The sequence below is a fragment of the Phytophthora infestans genome, genomic scaffold (assembly GCF_000142945.1).
Source record: "Phytophthora infestans T30-4 supercont1.8 genomic scaffold, whole genome shotgun sequence".
In the NCBI taxonomy this organism is placed as follows: domain Eukaryota; phylum Oomycota; class Peronosporomycetes; order Peronosporales; family Peronosporaceae; genus Phytophthora; species Phytophthora infestans.
The window spans coordinates 3530758-3549519 of record NW_003303751.1 but is presented as its reverse complement, the minus strand read 5'-3'; the positions used below and the strand labels follow the sequence as shown (position 1 = coordinate 3549519).

The following is an 18762-nucleotide window of genomic DNA, read 5'->3' as shown; positions in this document are numbered from 1 at the left end:
GGGAAATTTAGGATCGAAGTTTGTTTTTACTAATTTTGTTCATTTTGTTGCTGTAGGACCGTGGAGAGAGTGGCTCTAAACCCACCAAGATGGTATCGGGTTTGCTGGAGTTTGGGGTGCTAGAGCAGTTCGAGGCCTTTCTCAGTTTGACGTCGGCTCGGAACAACAAGCAACTACTCGACTCCTCCATCATGTCACAAGCTATCGAGACATCCTCGAGGTTTCCAGTCTCCTCTACTAGAGGATCAACAGAAGAGGAACCTCGGATCTTTACGCAAATCGCTGCCTTGCGGAACGAGCTCACACTTTTTCTGCGGGATAATTAACAGTAAGGTAACTGGATAACGCATGGGTGATCAGTCTAAGCCGTCTCGTGTTCGTTTGATTTCTTCTAGTAGCAACGAGAATCCGCGATAGAGTTCTTGGAATCCTTGCAGTGAATAGGCACAAACGTCCAGTGTTCGAGTTGGAGTGAGAATCGACAAGCACACTCGCTCGCTCGATTTGTTCGCAGTGGCTCGTCGAAACACCGACGTCTGCTTCCCCGTTACGATGGCGGTAATGCTGTCGACGGGAATGCCTTTATCTTGAGAGAACAAAGTTGATCGACGATGCGCCCGCTCGTCAATTGGGTCCAGTTTGTCCTGATCAGTCATATTCGAGGCTGGAGGCTTTCTCCACATGATGTGGGAACACAATGCGTCGCTGAAGAGAAGTTTAGCGTGAGGTCTTCCCAAGCGACCATGCTAGCAAAGGGAAACAGAACCGAAACGTGAGATCAAGGAACGCTAAGGTGAAAACTGCAATAGCCGTCGACCTCACCTTTTCAACTAGATATCCCCGCTGAAGTTTTCGTTTGAACGATTCGATTTCCGACAGCGTTGGAGCTAGAAAACTGGGCGTTGGGGTGAGATTAGTAGTGAGAGTTTCATCTTGACTGTCTGTCGATACGAGTCTGCGGTCATTGAGGATTTTGGTTTGCGGGATTTGAGGCCCAGGCGATGATAACGGCGGAAACGAATGCTGCCTCCCCGCTGAGAGGTCCTGTGTTGGCTGAATGGTTTGCTTTAAGATGTCAAAAAACCCGGTGTGTTGAGGCGAACATGGAAACTGAAAGTAGATCGCTTCATTGCTGAAAGTGAACTGGACGCGACGTTGCCTTGATCCGTTCGGTGAAGCTGTTGGTTGGTCTTCGAATGCAATGCTTGTGATGTCTGCGAGGTGCATGTTGAGAGCAGCAAACGCTACAGCATGCCGCTCCCAGGTGAGGGTCGTGAGAGTCGGAGAAACGAACATTTGGCCTTCACACCAGCCTTCCCACGCACCCCGCTATTGAAACACAACGAGATAAACGTTAGCGAAGTTGCACTTACGAACAGCTAGAGAGGAGCACTGACCGAGTGAACGCTAATTCCTGTCATCAGCACCTTTACCCGATCAGCTGTCAAGATCGAGTTTGTAAGTCCGAGGTCCTCATTGAGATCGATATCATAAAAACTGCCGTGTCGAGACCGCCGAGATGCGACAAAGGGACCGTTGTGTTGACTCCCCATTTCTTGAATCAGGTCTTCTTCGTGTACTGAAACAGTATCATCTTCCGCTGAGCTTTCGTGCGTGGTAGAGCGGTCGTCATCGCTGTCATAGTTATGCTGCAAGTTTGATCTGGGATCGTCTGGAGGCTCAAAGAGCCACGAATCATCGGCACTTCTCAGAGCGTCACTTAAAGCAGTGTCAAATATCGAGATTGTAGTCTCCGTGTCCGCTCTTTGGGCTTTGACTACACTTCCAAGTTCACTGCGACCGACACATTTCGGTTCTTCACTGTAGGCGACATCGCTAGTGTTGTTTGGACTGCGGCAAGGAGATCCAAACGACTGGCTCCTGGGAGAGTGCAATGCAACACATTGAGCCCTTCCAGGACTTGCCGCACTCGTTTCATCGGACCTCCAGAAAATACTCAGCTCGGAATGGCTAAGGGGCCAAGCAAATGGTCGACCCGGTCTTCGTTCCGTATGGTTCGATGCCTCACTTACTATGGGCGATAACAACTCGTAACCTCTGGACGGTGATTCCACTTTATCATTAGGCGAAAGTTTCATGCTGGAGGAAATTCTAGCTAGACACGAATTCGTTAGAATAAATACGATTCCACTTTAAATCGATTAAATTACCTGACGGGGTGAGAGCTGGAGATGAGAGTGTCACTGATCTTGGTTCCGGCTCATCCTCGGCTGGTGGCGCTACCATGTCGACGACGGTAAGAGTCTCGGTTTCTTCGTCCACAATACTATCTGGTATTTCGTTCATTTGAGGGCTGCTTTGTGGTTGTACACTGACTCCTGCCAGTGCGATTTGGAACAGCATACAGGCTGCTGACTTCAATCCATCGTGTTGAGTGTTGCTGAGTAAAGATTCCTTTTTTGAAGCTTCATCCTGTGCAGGCTGAAGCGTTGGCACCTGGTGCTTGCATTGCTCGACAGAAGGCGTAGCAGGTTGATCGTCTCGGTACTTCTGGTACATTTGGGTTTGCATGAGCTGATCAACGAATCGCATCTCACTGGCGTCGAGTGCGTGGTCTCTCGTGCGTGTACAACTACTAATCAGACGCTCAATATGTTTACGAACTCGATGTATCACAAGATGAGTCGATAGAGGCGTCACGCTGTCTCGTAATGCACCCGTCTCTTGTCCCAGCGTTTGTTTGATGAATCTTGTGAGATCACACGAGAGATTCTCCGATTCAGGCATAAGAATGCTCCTAAACGCAACTTCATCATCGCTATGAAGCTGCATGCGATTGTCCGCTAGATAGAGGATGCAAGTGCCTTTAGAGCACTCAAAATCGCGAGGAAGTTCGTCAACACCACAAATTAAAGGAACTGGAGCCTAAAGTAGACGTGGTTAGTGACAGAATCACTAGTAGAGCCCATTGGACACTCACCTCCATATACTCGTGCATCGATGGCGGTAGAACACTAATCAATGGCCCAGCCCAGACGAGAGGGTGCAACAGAGACGCCAATCCCAACGTAGACGAAGACAAGAGCGGGATCTCGTCAGAGACGACAATTAACTTTGTCTCGAGAAGCAAAAGACTCAAAATCTGAAGAAGACGGTCAATTGACAGGCGCGACAGCAGCAACGGGAGAGCCCACTGCAACAGAAGCGCAACCTTCTCGTCCAAAGCGTTTTCTTTGTGTGGCCGTGCGAGTATCAATTCTGAGCGTGGAGACGGAAAAACTTTCACAGACATGGAAAATCCCTTGTCAGGAAGAGAAATCTTCTGAAGACGCCGCAAAATGTCGTCAATCAATCCTGCATGCTGCAAGGGTGTTAGCGAACTCGGTCCTTTAACGTAGCAAGAAAGTAGAAATGCAAGCAGGACGCACCTTGTCCGTCACAATGCTACTCAAAGTGCTACTACTGTCTGTGTCTCCACTTGATCCGAGTTCATTCCGGAGATTATCTGTTGTGCACAAACGAATGTTAGTTGGAGAATTGAGCACTTTGCTTCTTAGAGCGTAAACACTTGCCCAGTAATCCCTGTAGCAGGGCTCGAAAGAAAGAGATAAATGGAATCTGTACGATGGCGCAATAGCAAATCGGCAGCAGTCGATATTTGCCGTCGTCAGTACTACTGGGAATCGTGACAAGCCCCTTCATGCACATGGCAAACTGAATACTTTGGCCCTGTGTACCTCCGCCCGATATCATAAGAACGAAGAATTCGCCTTCCTTGAAGCTTTCTGACGTTTCGCTGGGCTTCTCGTTACTGGTAATCGAGGTGGTAGTCTGAATTCCGGCCGGAAAACAAAAATGCTCAAGACTCTCTGCGTTGAATTGACTCTCTGGTGGGTACGCGAACGCGACAGTCGGTTCAAACACATTTTCTCGTTGGCTCCAGTAATTGCAAATCTTGACATCGAGCAGATCAGCGCCTATCACAGTTAAATAATCAAAGAGAGCAGGAGAAGAAAGCGTTGCAACTTCCTTGCATTGACCACCAGAATTCTGCAGCACAACCTAAGCGCATTAGACACAGACACCAAGAGATGGTTAAAGCTTCTGTCAGCCCGTCGTACCTGGTTGGCGCTTTTGTCAAGTCCAAGGCGGGAAAGATCTGTCTTTAGAGAGGCCTCGAGTACTTCCAGTGAGCTGTACATATCGTCAAAGAGCCCGTAGTTCTTTGATTTTTCAGGTGTAGTTGCTCTTGAAGTGTCGACTTGTGCAACGTTGATGCCGTTACGTTCAAGCCACGTGTTGATGCCGAGATATCGTTCCATGTCCACGATTGTGACTGCAGGTTGCCGTGTTGGTGATCCACTCACAGACTGCGATCGACGAAATGTATGTCGACCATTCTCGCTTGGTGCTTCTGAGGGATATTTGACCGGACTAGGACGTCGACTCCATGGAGATGACGGTGGAGTGTCGGTGAAAGATCGATCAGGCAGCGGAGACTTGGGCTTGGGACTCCACTTTTCACGGAGATGATTGATCTGCTTCACCCTGCAGCAATTTTTAGAAGGTACAGTAAGTTTGTGCGCACTGCCAAGCGAGAATCAATCGTCTCGTACCTGCCCATTCCGCTGAAAATGGACTTTTGTTTGCTGATACTGGACGAGTCCTCCTCGCTGTCGCTCATCGCTCGCAGGTTCGTTGAAGTGGGTAAACTTGTGTGCGATGATATCAATTCACTAAAAGCCGTTTCCTCTCATCCAAATTAGGAGCGAGATAAAATGAAGGGGAACGTGGCGAAGTTAGTGAGTATTATTAAACACCTCGGTTTCCAGTTATTACGCCCGTTGCATCAGCGTCAAACAGAACTCCTCTGCCATTAGTGGTGCTAAAAAGTGTGTACGGCCTCGGCGCAGGGCATGGATATAAATATATAATTTCAATAACATTGATATTATATTGACGAAACAAGCCGAGCGGAGCCCCGCAAGCGGGGCTCTTTGATAGTTTTTGCTCAGCAGGAGTGTGACCGCCTCGCTTCGCCGTTTCCGCTCCAATTTGTATTGATACATTCAAACGGATATATAAACTAAATTCTTTTTCTGACCCATGTTTACTTTCCGCCTCACTTCGCCCGGCGGAGAGTATACTCCAAGCACGTCCTGTGCTATACGCCTCCATCGGCTTCGTTTCTCTTCTCGTTGTCAGTGCTAACTACTTACCTAGGAAGCTGCTTTCTATTGCAATGGAATTTCTAAGTTCAAAAATTGTCCTAACATTTTCTAAAATATCCCAAATATAATTTGCGGTATTCGCGTAGTCCGCAAATCTTTATTTGTGGACCGGTATTGTGTTTAGCACATCAAAGTGGATCCAGCGGTATCTTGAAGAGCTGCGTTGCGCATGACCGTCAATTGAGGCGCCTGCAGAGCAGCAATGAAGGCGGCGGACGGAGCTTCGGCCGGCCGGAAGCCGTGGCGCTACTTCTACGTGATGGCGTTCCCACTCAGCGGCAATAGCATCGCGAAAGACAAGGTAAGCGCGATTAAAAGAGATCTGCGACGTGTGTCGATATTGAACCATACTCTGTGTACAGCTCCAGGAGATGATGGAGATGACGATGGCCATCGAGCAGAGGGAGGAAAAGTATCTGCGCAAGGTGGCGACGACAAATGCAGCACATGCAGCAGCAGTGGAGGCGGAACGAATAGAGAAAGAAGATCAGCAACCGGCAGCGAGTTCCCATGTAGCGAGGGTTTTACGCAGACTTTGCGTGCTCTCAATAGTATTGCTGCTCTTGGCTACAATATTGGGCTATATACTCTACTGGAACTACGATGGGCACGAACGAGTGCCACAGCAGCTGGTAACCGCAGTTTTAGTGTCTGTGGCGCTGTTGGTCCTGAAGGATATTGGGGGCTGGGTGGCAGCGTACAGAGGCACTATGAATGGTGCACTTGCGCTGTTTGTTGTGGATATTGCATTTCTTATGGCTCTGGCCTTGCTCCTGGACGAGAACATTATCACTCGAAGAAGTCACGATAAATTACGGGAAGCGCTGGCTCAGAGTGAAGATTCTCTTACACAGGAAACGATCGATTTGATTCTCAATGGAGGTGCAGTACCGTCACTTGCACAGCGATTTGTGTTCGACGCTCCCAGTGTTTTTCTCCAGTGGCTGAGTGAACATTGCTCCGATTCATCAACGACGAAGCTCGGTTATGGATCCGTCACTATTGACCAACGCGAATTCTTTTCTCCACTCTGGAGTGACAGCGAACAAGCGTGTGTCGACGCAACGCTGACAAGTTGTTTGCAGTTTGATGCGGTTGTTGAGGCAGTGATAATTGGAGAGCTAGCGATGGTCTCGTTGCAGGTCCTTTTAACGGGGGTGTTTCTGGCTATACACGATCCTGTTGCTTCCAAGAAAAAGTCCAAGAGAAGAAGAAAACTTTCGTTGTCCAACAAGAATACGTCGGTGTCGTTTGATTTACCCACGGCGCTTACACGGTTGCTGCTCTTTGGCGCTGCGCTGTTCGGCACTTCAAATGCAATTGCGAGTACCAATCTTCTCCATTTTTGCTCTATTGCGGACTTTCATACGCTCTTCACGTGGGTAATGGTGGTGTGTCTGCTGTCAGGCATCTCGGCGATGCTTGCAGCACTCTTTATTGGCTGTGGATGGAGACAACAAGTCGCAGGTGTACTGCTTGTTATTGCCCTTGGTTCCGAAGTCTTCATGCTCGCAGAGTTCATCAAAATGGCTGCCGGACTAATTGGACCTGACACCGATCACACGCAGACCCAAGATCTTCGACATCTCTTCGTGAAGGCGTCAGCGCAGAAGTGTCCAGCAATTGAGCGCTGGATCTCTCACGTGTGTGTGGGAATGACGTCCAGTCAAGACCCTACAGAGTTTAATATTTTCTGTCAGCACGAGCTTGTAGCGCTGCTGATGGTGACATTTGACTTTGCGAATTCGTATCTGTCGTGGGCGATTGGAGTGAAGTTGATTCTTCTCGTACGGCTCATTCTACCAGGTCTTCAGCAAGCAATTAGGAGAGCAGTGTCCTACGTGTGTTGGACGTCATCACGACACGATGGCAAGCTTAAAACTGTGGAAAAAGTGATCCAGCCGTCGTCTTCTCTTCTCGAATACGAGGAAGCTCTCGACGTGTACTTGCGGTCGATGAGAGTGAAAAATGCGGATCGAATAGCAGCAGAGCGTGAGGCTTTCGAAAACGAATGGTCAATTCGAACTGGGAGAGTTCTATCAGATGTGCGCACTCCACGAGTGGATGTGTCTGCGAACGACTTAAGTGCAATTGTACGCACCCTAATGCTGCGTCGATTAACAGCGATCTGCAAGTTGGATGTGAGCCTGAGTGTATCCGAGGACGGCCAGCTCCTTCTTGTCCGCATTTTTGCGTCCGACAACCTCCTACTGGCGACATTGTGCGAGACCGACTCGTACCGCTTACAGTTCGCAGATGCAATCGACCCTGGGAGGTCTTTCTGGCACGACAAAAAGGAGGTGCTAACGGACCAGAAGGTTCTTGATGCCAATACGGCTAAGCACAAGTTGAGACTTTTGTTGGCAGAGCGTGCGATGTCTCCAAAGGAAGCTGTGTGGTTCCCAGGGGAGTCGCTTGCTCGTGTATCTGCTCGTGTACATGCTCTCTCGAGAATATCCCGCGCTTCCAGAGGATTAATTCGTTGTCACAACTCAGCTCCCGCGTTCGCCAGCTACTCGCTGAACATTCAGCGTCAGTTCATCTACAAGAAATATCCAAACAAACTTGATGTCCCCGACTCATATCGCCGTTCTGCTGTGCTGCGGACTGTGGATTGTATCCGTCTAACGAAACGTATCATCGACGCTGAGTTTGACACGAACGCCACGATCGCAAGTGGTTTGTTGTCGACGTTTCACTGTCTTCACAGCTCCGGCAGATTCGATTTGAACTCTCGTGGTGCTCTCGTTTCGTCTTGGATCAAGTTTTGGAGACCCGTTCACTTCCCGGGAGAGTTTTACCCGAAGGATCATGCAATTCTGAACCTCATGGGTCGAATCGCTCCCTTCCGCCAACCACTTCAAGATGTGCGTGACTATTTTGGAGAGGAGATTGCGTTTTACTTTGCGTGGCTCGCATTCTACGGGAAAATGATGATCATCCCTGCTGCTATTTCGATGGCTGCGTTGGTCAACGAAATGAAGCATTCTTTGATGACTTCGTTGTGGAACTTCTACACCCCTCCAAGCTATCTTGAGATCGACAATACCGACGAGGTTGACAAGGTTAATGCTACTATTCCCTTAGTCGAGCTTCTTCTTGGCGTTGTAGTTATCGCGTGGAGTTTTGTGTTGGCTAAACTTTGGGAACGGAGACGAGTATGGTACCAGCTTCAATGGGGTGTCACTACCAGCACCGACTGTTCTCCGAGTTACAACTCGGATCATAATACTGAGTACAAGCACTCGCTGTGCTCTTCCATCCAACGACAGATTGGGTCGTGGCTGTGTGTTCTGGTGCTGGGATATGGCAACTTAGTGGTGACACTCGCGGTGCTTCTTTCTCAGGGTTTACTTGCTGATGTTTGGGGAGAGAAGCTCGCAGTTCTCGGATCCTGCATCTGTCAAGCTTTCTTGGTGCAGTGGAATGGCGCATGCATTCCTGATGTGGCTCATGCTCTCAGCAAGTGGGAAGCTCCTCACTGCTCACGTGATTACCCCAATTACCAAAGCTCGTTCGTCGCCAAACTGTTCATGCTGCAGCTATTTAACACTTTCACTGGACTGGCTCTACTGATGCTGAGCGATGTGGGTGGATTGTCGCTACTGGTCCATCTCGTGGCTCCTCTTGGTCCTCTTTACATGTCCTACAATTCCCGCATTGAAGGCCACGTTGGTATCTTCATTCAGATGGAGACTCTGCTGGTTGCCATCTTGGCAGTACAATTGAGTATTCGCATCTTGCTGATTTTGTCTGCAGTTAGACGCTTTTACGCGATCCAACGAGGGGATCAGAGCAAACAATACGAAGACGAAACGAAGGCGTTGTCACCGTATCCAGGACCCCACAAGGATTATGTACAAATTATGATGCAACTTGGACTGGTGACCATGTTCTCGAGTGTGTGTCCATTGCTGCCACTCCTGGCATTAGTTGACTGTGCTGTCAAGTTACGACAAAACGCTTTAGAGCTTTGCTGCATCCGGCAACGACCTGAACCAGGCGAGGGCGATGACGTTGGTCTGGGACTCTGGGCTTCTTATACGCCTCTCATGGTCAGACTGTCCGTTCCCGTTGCACTTTCACTAGCGCTTTTCACGGCGGATAACTTCGCAGATATTTCAGTCGAGCGTCGAGTTGGCTATATGCTGATCGGAGTGCTGAGTATTTGGCTTGTAGCTCAGCTCCTGTGGTTTTTGATACCAAGTGAAAGTCGCGCAGTGGAAGAAGCACGAGCACGCAATATCTTTCTGGTAGAACGATACGTTGGCCACGCCGAAGTTCCTGAACAGAAGACGCCACCAAAAGATACAGGCGACAAGCGTGTTGAGACCGAAGACGCTGATCTGCAAGAGTCTGGTGGGCCTAGCATAGAGCAAGCACTGCATCACTACGAGGAACGCTTGGAGTTGCTGCATCGATTGAATGTGGCGCTGCGTAAAAGAGAGGATTTGGGCGGAGTTGTGTCTTTTGCCAACGTGGCCGTGCCCTCTCAAGATGCTCAAGAAGTTAAAGAATCTGAGGAAGTTACGGCTGAAGAAGCTGCACCATTAGACGATGAGGATAAGTCGGAAGGTCGAGAGAGAAAGAGCAGTGAAGAGATGATTGTTGGCTACTTCCGACCCGTTCGGAGTGTGTGGCCTACTCCATCGCAACGTGCAGCACAGCAGGAGGGGACAACAGGTGACGAAGCCCGACCTATCGATATCGCTGGGGCTGGTCAAGAATCTACAGGCAACGTTGCCCGAGAGTCACGTGCAGGGGACGCTACACGAATCAGCAAGAATGAAGGGATAGCAAGTCCTGCCGTAAGTGGGGGTGAGTCTGCTCCGCCAGTAAGCCCAGTGCTGCTTTCCAAGTTGTTCACGCGCATGCCGACATTCCCATCTACTTTTGTGCCTTCTTCAGCCTCAGAAGAAGGTGATTTAACACTTCTACAGCCGTCTTCTTCTCCGTTTGGGTTAGCATCACACTCTCTACTGGATATCGAGCCCGGAATATTTGCGCCACGCTCAGAAGGGAAAGTCTTCAGTCGTGGACCATCAAATGATGAAGACTCGCTTGAAGAGAAGGAAGAAACGCCGAAATCCACTGCTTCCACTGCTGCTGTTGCGCCACCTCGACGGACTTTGCTATCCCGTCTCCGAAGTCGTAAGTCCAAGTCTCCTGCATCGATGCACAGTGAAGACGACAGCAGCAACAGAGACAGTCAAGCAGAAGCTGGTGAAGGATCCCTACTCCGTCAGCTTTCGCCTCGATTGAGTGTCTTACCACGCAAATCTAAGCGCTCGAGCTCCAAAGTCAGTGACAGCGAAGAGAGCAAGACTGCTAGCTCAGTTGTGCACGAATCATCAACGCCTAGGCGACTGTCGATGCTGTTTAAGCGTGCTCAGCCCACTTCTTCACCTGAGCCAGCCCCGGTGGTCACCAACATTGAGACTGAAGACAGAACTGTGGACCTTGTTGCACCTCGTCACGACCAATTCGCCTTCCCATCCGCTACCAGTTCGTACTCACCCGTCTGGTTTTCCCCCTTCCTTTTCTGTTGTTAACTCGCTGGCTACTTGTGCAGATGAGGAGCAGCCCATGCAACGAAGAAAGTCAAACAGCAGAAGCGCACGGCCTCCATCACCGCCCCCCGTGTACACCAGAATCGACTTGTCGGGGCTTGAGGCTGTGGTCGAGGCTGCAAATCGCCGCCAATTCGCTTTTTCCTCAGACGAACAAGGTACTGTACGAGCGAGAGTAAACCGCGTTTTACTTGAGAGGATGACTAAGAGTATGTGTCTTTGTTGTAATGTAACCTGTTGGCCGGTCCAGTGTGGGAGGAATGAATAGACGGAGACAAAATGGAGAAGACAAACAAAGTCAGTGAGGTGACATTGGCTTCAGAGGTGAAGCCGGCCGGAAGCTGGCGAGGAATGGAACAGGTGACTTGGTCTATCATAACAAAATGCGTGAGTGTCATGTGAGCGACAGTCGTTGCAGAGGATGAAAAAAAAAGGATTACTTCGTCCCGATATCTGTGCTGGCGGATCTCCTGCAGCTGAGGTAGTAGTCCGTCTTGGTCAAGAATTGTCTCCAGTCGCAGCGACTTGTTAGCACTCTTGCGAGATGTGTGCGTCACCCGAGATGTAAAGTCAGGTTTACCAGGTGGCGACTTCGCTGGCGAGCGAGCAGTTTGAGGCTTGGTCGCTAAGGTTTCCTGCGCTTGCTGCTTCGAGTCTTCACCTGGGGCTGCCCCGAAGAATCCTTCCTGGTCTCGTGCAGTGCGTCGTCGGACGTCTTGGTTACTGGGCAATGTGAAGTTGGTCTGGAAGTCGCGGCCATGGGCCTGAGGCGCCCATTTGATCGGAGACGTTGGATCGCGGAATTCGTGATCACTTGGAGCTCGATACGGTGTCCGTGTGGTGGGCGAGTTCTGTTGGGCGGCTTGGATTGCCAGTCCCAGTCGAGCGGCCACGGCACCTTTCGCTGCTGTTGTTGCAAACTGGGGATAGCGATCTTGCTCCCTTGGCGATATATACGAAGGCTTGAGGCGTTGAATGTTGCGTGTTCGAGGAGAGGCCGAAAGAGTCGCGTCGCCTGCCAAGGCTTGCTCGAATGCTGCGAATCGACCTTGAGTATCGAACGAGCAGCGTCCTGTGCTCTTCATCTCATGTCCTAGCGCTGGTGGCAACTCAAGCTGCAGCTTCGCCACGGGAGCACCAGCTGCCTTCTTGTATGCAGAGGGCCCACTCATTCGAACTGTAACAGGTACACTAATAATGAGCTTCAATTAAGGGGTTTACGACCAAAATAGCAACCGGAAGCATAAGATCTGAAAGGCGCACTCTTAATTAACCGCATCGTCTTCCCGCCAGCGGCACCTTGAGATGCGACCAACAAGCACGTCTCTAGCTATGCCTCGCACTGTGTATTCCAGCGCCACTCATACTGCTGTAAAGCGTTGGCGAAGTGCACGAGCGCAGCGGCCACGACGCAAATGTGCCAGAGCTGGTGACTCGAGAACCACAAGTCGAAGCGGCCGGGGAAGAAGCGTTCCGGGAACTTGGTCGCGTAGATGATGGCTCCACTCGTGTACAGGAGCCCCATGAGCAACAGCGGGCCAATCATGACCGTAACGTGAGGGTCGAAGAGGCCAAAGTGCCACACCAAGTGCGTCACGGGGACCACACCGAAGAAGCCCAGCGCCAGGAAGATGCACGTGCGTGCCACGAGGAACTTGGGCGTGCCGAAAATCGGCATGAGCGCCACAACGAAAGTGAGCGCGGCCATGGTCGAGATGGACGTGAGGTAGACGGTGCGCAACCACGGATGGCAGTAGAACGAGTAGTAGATCAAGGGATAGAAGGACCCCGCGATTAGAATTGTGATGCCAGCGTAGTCCAGACGGGACAGGAACATGTAGGCCGAGCGGCTGACCACGAACATCAAGTGGAACGTGGCGCTACATGTCAAGCAGATGACGGCGCTGGCCATAAAGGCGAAGATTGGCCAGTGCGGCACGTTGTGGGGGCCCTCAGCGGTGGCCAAGATGTGGAGACCCTTGCGTACACTCTCGGCCACGCCGTCCAGCTCCTCCAGAGCGTACTTCATGGGCAGATCCGCTCCCACCTGACTGGCCACGTCCTGCAGGAACACCGACAGCGACTCAACACGCTCGCCCAGCTGCATTTTGAGGGACTGCACCTGCTCAGAATGGGCGTCACGCATCTGGCCCCCGAGACGCGCCGACAACGCGCCCAGCTCGCTGCGAAGCTGCTCCATCTGGGCACCCACCGACTCAGAGAAGCCGCCCACGTTCTTCTCCACGAGTGCGTGGAAGCGTTCGAGACTGGGCAAACGCTGTAGACTGTGGTCAAAGATGACGCTTGCCACCTCGTAGTACTTGGCCGGCGCCACGCGACCCGTAGGCGGCGGGCAGAGCTCGGTCAGGCCAGAGGCCAGCAGCATCCGTGGCGTGTGACGGCCGTCCACAATCCACTGTTGGCCATTGTCGCACCAGGTCTGCGGGCTTGTGAGCCCAGCGAGCGCTGCAGTATCAGCCGCAGGGGACAATGCGTGGCTTGAGAGTGCTAGATAGACCATAAGCATGAGGAAAATAAACGATCCGACCATGTGCGTCCACACGTTGAGAGTCTCGTTGTGCAGCTCGAAGAGCGACAGAAAGCAGTCACGCGCCGAGTAATGCAGTCGGTAACCCGAACGGATGTACGAGTTGTCGGCCAGATAGGCGAAACCCTCGGCATGCAGCCGCTCGAACGTGTGCAGCTTGCCGGTGCTCGGTTGAGACGGCATGGCTGACTGCTCCTTCGACGGCAGGACGAGGCACTTCTGCTGCGTCTGGTGCTTCTTGGTGTGGCTGCGGAGCAGCATGTGGTGACCGGTTTCCATGGCAGCGGTGGCCGTTAGAGCACGAGGCGTTGGACGTTACGATGCCAGATATCAAGTCTGGCAGAATCGAGAATGAAAGTCAAGGTCAACGGTATTCGACCAATCACAGCGCCACATATAGGGTGAACCGGTGGCTCGTACACCACATTCAGTTTCACTTTCGTGTAAGATACACATCGTTTTTTGGCAGAGGCGGGTTTTCAGTGTGTCTATTAATAGAGGACAACTTGATGCGAATCTCGTCACGACTTAGATTGGCTTCTACCCAGGCACGGCACGGACGTATCAGAACATATCATTAGGATTCCGGTGGGTTTACTTTGAATATAACGCTGACACGTCGGACGAGATGGTCAGATTGTCCATGATCTTGTGCACGACCTGCTCCGGAATCGGCTTCTCCGCATAGTCGTCGCTGCCTGCACCTTGTGGGAACGCCACGTTCATCTCAGAGCTCTTGGACGTGACGAACTGCACTTCACGACCTTCCCATGAGATGTACACGAGGCAGCCGTCCGTCTTGTCGATGGCCACGGATGGTACCACACCCTTGACTGCACCTGTACACTCTTGCAGTTGACGACCTCGATGCTGGACACGGCGTTGTCAAAGATGAGCTTGGTCTTCTTGCACGAGTCGAACACGATGTTCTTGGCCTTACCTTCCAGCAGGATGGTGGCACCCTCGCAACCAAAGATGTACACTTGCTGCTTCATGCTGATACCACTGACGGTGAGCGGCTCGGGGCCAGTCTGATACTCGATCTGCCAGTTCCCGTTGCGCTCTTCACAGACAGCAGGCTTGGCGACTTTGACAGGTGCAGCCGGCTTCTTAGTAGCAGCAGTAGCAGCTACAGGCGCAGCGCCGTCGGGCTGGTAGTCTTTGCGCCACGTCTGCATGTCCTTCGTGACCTTCTTGAGTCCGGCGGTCTTGCCGCCGCTCTGGTCAATGGATTTAATACCGGCGAATACGTTGACCATACCACCACTAGCAGGGGTCCCAGATTTAGCGATGTCGGGCGTGTAGTTGGTCACGTCGCGTCCCTTATTGTTCCAAGTGACACCAACAAGATGATAGTTTCTGATGTACTGTGCGAGCTGTGATAGCAAGCTCCTCAGCGTTTCCACGAAGGCATATGATCGAGGTTAGAAGTCTTGTGCTGCACGCGGATCTTGTTACCCCAAAAGTCTAGTCCTTCCACGAACGAGTCGACGGTAGTTTTTTTTTTTTTGGGCGTGCGTTCAGCGCACAACCACCCCAGCGCTTGCGCGGCTTCATACACGTGGTTTACGAATTCACTACGGTTGTCGCGGATTGTGCTGATCTCTTCAATGCAGGACAGCACCTCTGACAAACTCGAAAAGTCCGTCGGGTCTTTTGCATTGGCTAGCCATGAGCAGAAATGATCGCTGCCCAGTGAACGCCTTCTTACGAGCCCAACCTAGCTCCAGAACGTGACCTCCGAGCTTCTCACATGCGTTAAGGAATGGTGGTAAGTACTTGCCGACGTATTCATCGTAGGCGTGAATCTGCGGTGCCTCGCCGTCTGAATCTTCGGTCAGGCCCAGGTATGCCTCCACGCGGGCCAGTCGAGCACCTAAGATGATTAGCAGGCTTTCTTGTACTGGTCGCGGGCTCATCACTTTTGTAGTAGACGTCGCTTTGTGTTGTGTCTGTTTGAAAATGCGAAGGCAACACTAAGGAGCTTTGTCGAGAGTACAGTGACGGCATAAGCACAATGATTACCGTTGAAACAGGAAAACTTTATATCGTATGATATTTTTAAAAGGAATAGTACCATTTTTGCGATAAACTATTAATTGTAACTAAGTTTTCAAAAGCTAACATAATACAAGTAGTATTTTAGTATTTATTCAGAGATTTGGAAAATATTAGATAGTGTTAATAGATGATGTTTTATATTATTTTCCCACTTAAGTACATTTCTTGCCACCTTACCTCTGCTGAGTAAACCGAGGGCTCACCAAAGAACTCTTTCGGTCAGGTTCTAAAACACCAGTAGCGATGGTAGGCTTTAAAACTGACGAGTACTTGCTCTGAAATTTCACTGTGACACAGACAAAGCCGATCGAGATGGAAAACTGCAAACGGTTACAGCTGTTTGAAGTCGATAGAGCGAAATCAAGGTATTTGTTCTTGTTCTCTGCCGACAGCCTCGTTCACATCGTCCGTCTAATAAACCTGTAAGTTGTGATGCTAGATTAATGCGCTTAGGGGCTGGTCGGGCTGGCTGGTGCTGGTTCTCGGTCTAGTGCTCCGAGTGCACTTGTGTCTAGGGGAAAACCCTCGAGGATTCGAATTTGACAATTTCTCTGGCCAAGCACTGCGAACGCGCAAGCTTCTGGGGGAAAGCGTGACCACCAACATGCGCTCAAGCGCCGCCAACCACTGCCAGCTCAAGAAGCGTCACTTGCCAAGGATCGATTCAATCTGCCATGTCCGTCGCCACTGACACAACGACGGATTTGCGCGAAGATGCAAAGCTGCGTGGCACCTGCCACGCTCGCCTCCATGATGGCGTTTACTGTCACTTCGATGCCAGCTCTGGCTTCATCATCTGCGACCACCGCCATGCCAAGCGTGCCACCGCCGTTCATGCTCGCTCCCTGTGGCTAGGCATCCTCCGCTACTCCTGGCCCGAACATGGCGGCATTGATGGGATACGATGATATGTGGCAGCGCCCGTCGATGGAGAGCCACGTAAATGCTGTAGTGCTGCAGCAGCATGCCGTAAGCTCTGGTAGAAACGCCAGCCACTCTGAGCCGGGCGCTTGCGTCGATGTCGCTGACTCACCTGGCCGTCCCGATGTCGATATAGCCGATGATGGCACGCGTGCTGGGGCAAAGGCTGCTTGTGGTGGTAATGAAAAAAAACCATTAAAAAGGATGAAGAAAGCTTCAAAAGTCAAGACAAAGAGCAGTTCTTCTATTGAATGGAGTGATGCAATGGTTCGCGAGCTGATGTCACTGCGCTACAAGACTTATGCTGAACGTTTCGGCAAATCCAAGAACAACGCGGCAATTGGTGCGTGCTGGGTGCTGCTTACAACCGACCTCAGCGACAGCGTCAAGATGGCCATTTCTTCCGACCAGTGCAAGAACAAGGTGAGTTGTCATATTTTCTTGTTCTAGCACTAATGGTTCTAACATGCTGTGCGATGCCTATTTGTAGTTGAAGTGGCTGAAAAAGAAGTGGGCGGAGTACAAGGCCGACGTGCGATCGACCGGAAACAAGGAGATCGAAGTAGCCGAACCTCCAGGGCTAGACTTGATGGAGGCGTTTTGGGCGGGGTCAGTTTGTAACCTTATGTGAGATTATTATTATCTAACAAGACGGTAGGTTTTATTGAGACAGATCATCGGGTATGAATGGTCAGGCACTTGCAGACAGTGAGATAGATGGAACGCAGCTTCTGTCGGATGACGAGTGTCGTAGCGATGAAAAAACACGCCGTCAATCTCCACACAAACAACGCAGTAAAAAGCGAAAAGCTATGGGCGACAGCTTCGAGATCGGCATGCAGTCGATTGCCGATGGCTTTCAAACCATGGCAGCAGCCATGCGACCAGCACCAGCTACAGACGAGAGCGCAGTGGCTGAGAGACTAGATAATCGCTTCAACCTGTTGATACAGCGTCAAGACGAGCTGATGGAGCAGATACGCGTTCAAAATTAAAACCTTGCTGCTCTAGTCGCAGCCTTCACATATAAAAGCTAGGCAACCAAACGTACGCACCAGAACCAAACGTCTATTCGATGCTAAAACAGCGCGGCAATGTCATTTCGTTTTTGCGAACCTAAAGTTGCACGTGATTTTTTATCGTTGGCGCTGTATTTAAAAACCTCTCCGTCGTCTTCCATAACTCCACGTGCGCTAAGTTCAATCGAGGCATCGTCTTGAAAGTCCACTAGTAAATTATGTAGCACCAAACAGGCTACAATAACACGCACAGAAGCCATCGGCGAGCGCTCGTCTAGTGGGATCTTCAAAATGCGAAAACGCTCTTTTAGCAGCCCGAAAGCGCCTTCGATTGCCATACGTGTGGTGTAGCGGGATCAGCAAAATCTGCGAGATTGCCAGATCCAACTTACCAACTGCGCCCAGACACCGACTAACGGAGGGGGTCCCCCGATGATCCGTGTTCTGCTGAACTTTCCTCACCTTGTGTACCCGTCGGTAGGGCGGGATCTGCTCTCTCGGTAACTTCCGAAGAGTTCAAGTGGTGAAGCTTGAGTGTCTTGGCGAGACGTGGGGATGGGGTGGAGCAGCAGTGGAAAATCTTCACTCTGCGTCCGTGGATGGTTCCGTATCCTAAGCGAATATTCGAGCTTATGGATCCGGGGCCTAGATCGTGGATCTAGCCGTAGGGTTGCCTTGCGGGTGTGTTCCCTTGCCTTTGTGTTGTCCTTTAAGTCGTACTTGCCGCCTCCTGTGACGGGATCTTGAGAGTTGAGAACCTCTAGGGTGTAACCGACCAAGTAGTAAATTCGGTTAACCTGTCGGATCTGCACGAGTAAAGGAAAAGCTCACTAGGTTGTAGGATCTGGCCAATGTATTATCCAGTTATCACTACCAACACTAGATTCGCAATTCCCAATCTTCTCGGAGCTCGTACGGCCAATGTAGTTCCGGTTCTTGAGGGCAGGAAGGCACTTGCGTGATACTGTGCAAATTGAGGACTGTATTGATATTTAAGCCTATACCTGCCTGGGTTTCTACCTTCTATGTCTTTCATCTGCTAAATCCCTTACCAGGCTTGGCTGCATGTCCCTTCTTCCCTTGACCCATCATCCCAGCTGTGTTATCTTCAGATCCACCGGATATATGACGTAATCATCATGGTCACCCTATTATGGGTACACTCATCCGGATCCAGGTCGCTTGGATCCACCTCACTGTAATGGTACACTCGCCGTGGATCCGAGCTCTCCAATCATCCAACATCATCTCGCAACCGTCTGTGATCTCCGTTGTCCCACGAAAGTTCGAGATCCACTGTATCCCTCATCCCTATACCCTGGATCCAGGTCCCTCAAGGCGGGATCCTCCCTCCTTGGATACGAACTCAGGAGTATGGGATCCGGGGTTCCTCGCGGTGGATCTTGACTCTACATTAGCCGTGGCTACTAGATCCACCGTCAGAGGGCACC

General features: G+C 51.0%; 5 protein-coding genes across 5 annotated transcripts; 1 reads left to right on the top strand and 4 right to left on the bottom strand.

Moving 5' to 3' along the window:
- Nucleotides 1–356: 356 nt before the first annotated feature.
- Nucleotides 357–683, bottom strand: PITG_06655 (uncharacterized protein; the record flags this gene model as incomplete). Its single annotated transcript, XM_002998687.1, has 1 exon — nucleotides 357–683. The coding sequence occupies one exon, from the start codon at nucleotides 681–683 to the stop codon at nucleotides 357–359; it is 327 nt and encodes a 108-aa protein (XP_002998733.1).
- Nucleotides 684–2378: 1695 nt separating this feature from the next.
- PITG_06654 (uncharacterized protein) lies at nucleotides 2379–4645 on the bottom strand (the record flags this gene model as incomplete). Its single annotated transcript, XM_002998686.1, has 7 exons — nucleotides 2379–2463; nucleotides 2510–2886; nucleotides 2942–3322; nucleotides 3390–3466; nucleotides 3528–3990; nucleotides 4083–4509; nucleotides 4578–4645. 7 exons carry the CDS (start codon nucleotides 4643–4645, stop codon nucleotides 2379–2381), a joined length of 1878 nt encoding a protein of 625 aa, XP_002998732.1.
- A 2052-nt stretch (nucleotides 4646–6697) lies between these two features.
- On the top strand, nucleotides 6698–9789 carry PITG_06653 (uncharacterized protein; the record flags this gene model as incomplete). Its single annotated transcript, XM_002998685.1, has 6 exons — nucleotides 6698–8161; nucleotides 8258–8374; nucleotides 8435–8950; nucleotides 9014–9472; nucleotides 9569–9619; nucleotides 9784–9789. The coding sequence occupies 6 exons, from the start codon at nucleotides 6698–6700 to the stop codon at nucleotides 9787–9789; spliced, it is 2613 nt and encodes an 870-aa protein (XP_002998731.1).
- A 1271-nt stretch (nucleotides 9790–11060) lies between these two features.
- Nucleotides 11061–11934, bottom strand: PITG_06652 (uncharacterized protein; the record flags this gene model as incomplete). The annotated part of the gene is made up of 3 exons (XM_002998684.1): nucleotides 11061–11132; nucleotides 11203–11357; nucleotides 11424–11934. The coding sequence occupies 3 exons, from the start codon at nucleotides 11932–11934 to the stop codon at nucleotides 11061–11063; spliced, it is 738 nt and encodes a 245-aa protein (XP_002998730.1).
- A 16-nt stretch (nucleotides 11935–11950) lies between these two features.
- PITG_06651 (adiponectin receptor protein, putative) lies at nucleotides 11951–13650 on the bottom strand (the record flags this gene model as incomplete). The annotated part of the gene is made up of 1 exon (XM_002998683.1): nucleotides 11951–13650. One exon carries the CDS (start codon nucleotides 13587–13589, stop codon nucleotides 12093–12095), a length of 1497 nt encoding a protein of 498 aa, XP_002998729.1.
- Nucleotides 13651–18762: the final 5112 nt, after the last annotated feature.